Source organism: Pundamilia nyererei, unplaced genomic scaffold (assembly GCF_000239375.1).
Source record: "Pundamilia nyererei isolate P.nyererei 1_Seehausen unplaced genomic scaffold, PunNye1.0 scaffold00012, whole genome shotgun sequence".
Classification (NCBI taxonomy): Eukaryota; Metazoa; Chordata; class Actinopteri; order Cichliformes; family Cichlidae; genus Pundamilia; species Pundamilia nyererei.
In genome coordinates, this window is record NW_005187413.1 from 4,321,192 (window position 1) to 4,328,555 (window position 7,364).

At 39.3% G+C, this 7,364-nt stretch overlaps 1 protein-coding gene across 1 annotated transcript; it reads right to left on the bottom strand.

Moving 5' to 3' along the window:
* Positions 1 to 108: 108 nt before the first annotated feature.
* On the bottom strand, positions 109 to 7,347 carry zmynd10 (zinc finger, MYND-type containing 10). Its single transcript, XM_005724572.1, has 12 exons — positions 7,133 to 7,347; positions 3,633 to 3,741; positions 3,406 to 3,522; positions 3,275 to 3,328; positions 2,997 to 3,134; positions 2,823 to 2,911; positions 2,624 to 2,718; positions 2,274 to 2,446; positions 1,729 to 1,854; positions 1,521 to 1,642; positions 1,306 to 1,431; positions 109 to 353 (listed from the first exon to the last, which is right to left on the bottom strand). Exons 1-12 carry the CDS (start codon positions 7,219 to 7,221, stop codon positions 272 to 274), a joined length of 1,320 nt encoding a protein of 439 aa, XP_005724629.1. The 5' UTR covers positions 7,222 to 7,347; the 3' UTR covers positions 109 to 271.
* Between the last annotated feature and the right edge of the window lie 17 nt (positions 7,348 to 7,364).

A 7,364-nucleotide genomic window follows, 5' to 3' on the forward strand; every position in this document is an offset into this window, starting at 1 on the left:
CTTTGTACCTTCTCTGCATTGCATACAAAGGTCAAAACGGTACTGTTGGTGAAAGAGAAGATGCAGCGCTTCCCTGGCACTTTGATGAAACAGGCAAACACAGATGCATGCAGGTTTAAAACTTTATTGCAGTTTGATTACAACGTCCTAAATTCTTCAACAGTTTTAATGATAAAAGAAAAAAGAGTCTGTGTATAAATGTGTCGGGCTACTAAGGAAACACACTGTTCTATTTCTGTCATCAGCCACAGAAAGAGCCGTTTGGTCTCCCTCAGCTGATGATCTTCTCGGTGGTCTCGGTCATGAGCTGGCAGGCTTTCTTGTGTTTTGGCCAGTGCTTCACTTGACACTCTCTGAAAACATACATCAGCAAGATAATAACGCAGACATTTAGCACATTCTAAACAAAAATATGCATTTTGCATCCAATACTGAAGAAACACACCTCTGTGTACTCCATTTGTTTCTCAAATGTGTTTAAATTTGTTTCTCAGTGCCCCGGCGAGGCTTACGTCAACTTTATCAAAACCTTAGGAGCGATGTGTGAGAGGGGGAAAGTACTGAGCCGCTCTCACACGTGACCTTTTGATATTTTGAAAAGAGAAGCAGCACATTTGTTTTGTCTTACTTGTGGTAATCTGCAGGAATTATTCCCCTTCAGACACCTTTGCAGTACTGGAAGTACTTTGTGTGGTTTACGTGAGCATGCAGGAGGCAGCACACATGACACGCATTCGCTACCAGTGGTAAATGGACTGGTTTTTATATGGTGCTTTTCTACTCTACCTGACAACTCAAAGTATTTTATACAACTTGCCACATTCACCCATTCACACAAACACTTTTTTTAGCTTTTCGAGGCTGGCTTCAAAAACAAAAAGTAAACGAAAAAAACGCAAAAAGTAAATTAGGACTCCACCCTCTAATCTATATAAGGTAACTGGCTTCTAATCTGGCTTCAAAAAATGAAAACGGTGGTGACCAAAAACTAAAATTAAAGCTGCAAAGTCCAAAACCAATGAGCTCATGGTGGTTAAGGCCATCTTTAATACTGTTAGTGACTCTCACATGTGCACTTCTGCAGGGAATCTTTGTAGCCTACAACGTAACCTATGGAAGTGGCCAACTTCATTGCTAGCATTTATGATTATTGTGTGTGGTGCATTATGTGTAATAACCATGTGGTCGTGTCCTGGTGTTTTGCATGTAGTGCTGACAGAGTCCTAGGAAGGTGCAGGACTTTCATGCATGTGTTAAAACAGCCCTGAGCTTTGCCTTCAGGCTCAGCTCAGAGTCTGTCAGTACCTGTGACAGTACCACTCTCCTCGGCAGCGAGAACATCTCTTTGTGGCCTCTCTCCCACAGGATCCACATTTTGGTTTCTCAGGAAGTAAACTCTCCATTACATCCAAGTTGTACGTCTGGGCCAGCCTAGTTAAAACAAGCGCTGATTATTCAGAGCGCCTGAGTTGTTTCTCTGTTCCTTCTCTAATCAGTCAGACCTGTGTTTTCAGTGTTACCTCTGGGCCTGTTGTCTCAAGTCACTTTCAGATGGGCTGAATGTTTCTTTGACTTGATACTTTGCTATTGCCTTCCACTTTCTAGAATTCTCACTGATAATGCGGTTCCACATTTCTGGGATCTATAAATAGAGTAGAGCCGAGTGTAAACGGACAGGCACATTGTTTAGGTACAGGGATAAGTGAACATTTGTGAGTGTGACTGCACCTGCTCCAAAATCAGCTCTTTTTTTGGAGGGGCTGGATCTGAAACAGCAAGATGAGCCAGGAAACGCTGCAAATCCACCAGATTTGGCAGCTGATCAATCAAGACATCAGTCAAGAAACCTCTGAGCTGTGGCACATGAATGACAACAAATACAGTGAAGCAAGAATAACAACGTATGAATCATCAGTTTACACAGACTGCATAAGAATAAAATGTGATTACAGGAGGATGCACATGGCTGGCTGGTTATGTAATTAATGGAGCAGGAAGAGGATGAGAAAGCTCATAATAGGAGGAAACATCTTGGTCAAAACAACCCTTGGAAACTGAATGTGTGCTCTAACAAGGGAGGAGATGAGATATGATGCTGGAGGACAATAACCCGGCACTCACACACTTGCCAAACACCAGATTACAGCTACTATCCAGCAGCCATTTGGACGGACGAGTTGATCCAATTTAATATCAGCACAGACAATGAATGACAACAACTCCGCATGATCAGTGCATCTAAAGTTATAATAAAACAATCATCCACTGTATACCTTCAGAAGCTGGCTCTTGTTGAAACTGTTGAAGTTGTATTTTCTCTGGAATTCTTCTTTTAGCAGCAGATTGTAAAGGGAAAGCCAGACCTGACCGTCCAGTTTATTCATTTTTAAATGATCCTCTACAGGTATCGTCTGCCACTTGCCATCATTGTGCTTTTGCACGTTACCTACAGTGGGAGACAATGAGTAGGTTATTGAATAGTAAGAAACTTTAGCAGGTGTGAAAGGTTAGCTTCCTGGCTTGGGTAGCTTTTAGAAGCCTTTAAAGTTTTTTTTTATTTTTTATTTTTTTACCAGTGATATAGATTAGTAGATCAACACCAATCTCATGTTTGAGGTGATACCTTCTCTGCAGCGACTCCAGGGGCAGTGGTCAATCAGCTGAACCAGTACACAAGGAAGGTTATGGGTGCACAGCATTCGACTGATAATGCTGATGCTGCAAAGAAACACATTCCTTTGGTCAGCTGCAGCGTGTTTCTCAGTGTAATACTGAGTATACTTCCACTAGAACATAACCAAGTGAATTCCAGGGCGCCATACCTGTCTGCGTGGTCTGTAATGTAGCACAGCACTGACACGGCTTTCAGAGAGATTTCAAACTCCAAAGCTGCACTCTGCACCTGCAGCTCCTTCAAGAAACAAAACAAAGCGTTCAAAAGTTTGCGACAGACTTCGGCGAATGTGTCAAACCAAAAACAAAACATACATTCTCACCTCTAGAGAGGATGTCTGTTTGTGTTGGTCATATGTCACAGCAACATCCTTAATCGCTTCACTTGCCAGCAGGGTGAGTTTTCGATGGCAGTAATCCACCAAGTCAAGAAGAGAGTCATCTGCTGCATCACATGAATCCTGCATAACAAGACACAACCGCTTGAACACTTGCCATAATGCTTAATTTACAATTTATGTTCTCAGAGAATGACAGTCCGTGCTTTCATGGTGTGTGAAATGCTTTAAGATATGTAGGGATTATTTGAGTTCTTACTGACCTTGTGAAACATTATGGTTTCAAGTAGATTTATGATGGTGGCTTCATGATGGATCTAAAAAGGAGTCATAACAGAACACATGAAACATGAGCAATGTGAGCTGCTCATTTAACATCTCATTTAACACTCACCACCATGTAAAGATGAAAAGTCTTCTCTGGATTGAAATCCTCCAGCTGGCATAAGATAGGAAACACTTTTTTCTTCCACACCTCAATAAGGATCATCTCATGGACCAGGATGTGTATCTGGAAAGGGAAAGGAATCACTCCCCTCTAAGCACTTCTTAGAAAATTGTAAAAGGGCTTGCGTAAAAGCTGACATTTTATTATTGTTTATATGCAGTTGTGGCAGTCACCTTTCCAAATGAAACCAGGAGGTCCTTGACAAACTCATCGTGCATGGCAGAGGCATTCAGTATTGCCTGCATGTTAAGTTTCTCAATATAATCATGCTGCTTGAACCATCTGCTAGCACACAAAGACAATAAAAAAGCATCACTTCTAAAGGTCGGAATCACCAGACAACCAATGACATGATATTGTCACAATACTCATAATATTACATTAGTGTTATTCAATAAGATAAAGTTATGTTTTGATGCTGAGATTGTCAACATACCAACACTGTCACCAAAATCTGCTCTATATGTTGACATAAGATGGAATCAGTCTGTAGACAGTCTGCGACTGAATGGGGTCAAGTTAGCAATTGAATGCAATCAGTTACAGCAGCTAAGTGTGTAAATCATCGAATATCACACCGAAATGGTGGGTATACTTATGGAGTGGCAGCAGGGAGTCCAATTTCTGTCCCCGGAGAGAAATTCAAACATGAGGAAGCTACCTCCAGATTTTATCAGGATGTAATGAGGAGCAAATCCAAAAGCAGGACACAGAATCTCTGTATGCAAAAGTAGCTTTATTGACTCATAAAATGTGAACAAAGGGTGCTGCAAAAAACTGGCAGGAAACCCCAAAACTAAAGACATAGAGGGAAAACCAAGTCGTGAGATGGGAAACCAGGGAATCAAATGAAGACGGACAATCTGACCAAGACACAGGAGAAGAAAGAATAAACCAAAGCAGGAACAAAAACTAAGTAAAAATACAAGAATGCAAAAGCTAACACACAACAAAAATCCCAGTTAGCTCTAAAATAAGTCTGATTTAACTCTCAGTTCCTTTTAGTCAAGGCCCAGGGCCTTTATTATAATGAAGTATAACTTCTGATTTGAATATTCTTTACAGAGAATCTTATCTGTCTGGACCAGATCATCTCTCTCTTAAGTATTTAAAAGACACATATTATCAGGCTCTCTGCTTCAGTGCATTCAATTTCAAACAATGCTTGAGTAAAGTGCGTCAAATTACGCAAATTAGAGTGTCAGTTTTAGTTTGTGTAGATTTTAATCTATATTTCAAGAACTTGAAACATACACTGATTTCAAGGAGTCAAAACTAACAGTGTTCTTTGGCAGATGTTTCCTTTTCCAACCAGTCAAAAACCAATAGATCACATAGATTAAAAGCTATTTTCAGGAGAAAAAAAAGAGCTAATCATGCAAGTGAAGACGGCAATAATGTGGGTTAATAACAAAATCTATCAGAGACATATTAGGTTTATGTGGTTGAACATTCACAGGATGCAGATGTACATATTTCTCAATATAAACATCACAAGACGACTACATGGCCAGAACCTCAGGGGATTCACCACAACATGCAAATGACTGATAAGCCTCAAAAAAGGACCAGATTTGTCATCACAAAAAAAGGGAAAGAAACTAAAAGTAACCAACAAAAGTTGATGAACAAAGATCTGACAAAAAATCTCTATCTCTATCAAAATGACGCAAAGAGGAAGTGGAGAAAATAGAAACACGTCATGAGCTGTAGTCCTGAATGCATTTCTCTTTTATACTTGACCACACTGATAAGTTTCTTTATATGTGCAGATTTTGGGGAGACGCAGTCAACGTACACACATATTCACACAGCTAGACAGTGCTACGATGTCAGGCAGGAGCTGCATGACCTCTGTTATGGTGCCATACACAGGCAGGCTGATAACCATGAAAAAGCCAAAAGAGGAAAAAGAAGGAAGTCAGACTGGGAAACTAAGGCAACTTTACTTGTGTCTGAAACGAAGCAGAAAACTAGGACAGAAGAGACATTCCTGTGTGTCTATTGAACCTGTAAAGGGTATTAATAATGTATTTTAATGTATTACATTAAATCCCAAAGTACAGTTAGGTCCATATATATATTTGGATACTGACACAAGTTTTGTGTTTTTACTTGTTTACTGAAACATATTCCAATTACAGCTATTTAATGGAGTTTCAGCCCCTTGAAACATGTGCCACCCTCTTTTTAAAGAGACCAAAACTAATTGGACAATTGACTCAAAGGCAATTTCATGGGCAGGTTTGGTCAATTCCCTCATTATGTCATTATCAATTAAGGAGATAAAGATTGATTTAGAGTTGATTTGAGGTGCTGTGCTTGCATTTGGAAGATTTTGCTCTCCATGCAGGTGAAACAAGTGATCCTTAAGCTGCAAAAACAGAGGAAAAAAAAACATCTGAGAAATTGTTACGAGTTTAGAAGTGGCAAAATCTACAGTTAGGTCCTGAGAAAGAAAGAAAGCACTAGTGAACTCAGCAACAAAAAAAGACCTGGCCATCCATAGAAAACGGCAGTCCTGGGTGATAGCAGAACACTTTCTATGGTGAAGAGAAAACGCTTTACAACAACCAAGCAAGTGAACAACATTCCCCCGGAGGTAGGTGTATTAATATCCAAGTCTCCCGTAAGGAAAAGATTGCATTAAAAGTAAAGCCGCTGCAGTAAAGGCCTGGCGGAGCATTAAAAAGGAGAAATCCTAGCATCGGGGGGTGTCCATGAGTTCAAGACTTCAGGCTGTCATTGCCAGCAAAGGGTTTTTCAATATTAGAAATTAACATTTTATTTTTAATTATTTAATTTGACCAATTACTTTTGAGCCCTTGAAATGAAGGGATTAAAATGCTTTAGTTTCTCACATTTTTAGCCAATCTTTTTGTTCAACCCACTGAATTAAAGCTGAAAGTCACTTCAACTTCATCTGAGCTATTTAATTTAAAATTCATTGTGTTAATGTACAGAACCAAAATTAGAAAAAAAAAGTGTCTCTGTCCAAATATTTATGGACCTAAGTGTAGCAGATGGTTTCCTGCACATTATAAAAAAATTTTTTTTAGCTCTTGATGTTTTTATTACCCAAATAATTGGTATATATATTGATGTGTTTATTTCACAAAGGAATGATATATTTGGTTGAATTAAAGAGAAGAGGGGGGGGGAGCTCTGGCTGCTGCACTTTCATATTCAATATGAATATCAGAAGGTCAGAGTTGTATTGTGATGGTTACTTCTCATTGACAAAAACTGATGGACAAAAGTATCACCAGAAATAATTAGTGCTTGAAATGTGAATTTCTTGGCTGAGGGCCCCCTCCAATGCTCAAACCTACAGTCTGCATGGGTTCGCGGCAAAAATGCAATCAGCGTTATTTAGTTATATATGATAGCAATATTATAGCTACATCTGAATCTGACGTTTTGCTCAATTTCAGCTGTTTAATTTGCACCACTGAGTGCTTTGGGTTGATTTTTATTTTATTTTATTTGTATAACAAAGCACATTAAGCTCCCTTATTTAGCATTTACAATCTGTACTGGCTAATGAGAAATAATCTAATATAGTCTCTATTTATTTATCACATTGTTTTTCTTTCTTTTCCCCTTTTTTGTACGTTCCATCGTGTTTACAAGCTAATTTAACTCAGGTGCAGAGTTAGTTGTTTCGTCTCACCTCTCTGAGCCCACTTCCTTGAGGGAGAAAGTTTCCAGACTCTGGATAAAGCCTTCTGCTTCAACGGGAAGAATCACTGATGTATCCATTACGTTGAGAAAAGATATTACGCAATAAAGAAATAAATGACTTGTCTAACTGGAGCTTGAGGAGACTTGTTCGTACTGTTAACGGTTCGAAGTTAGCAACACGAAGTGTTTCCGGTAGTTGTCATGGTTACGGAAAACCAAGG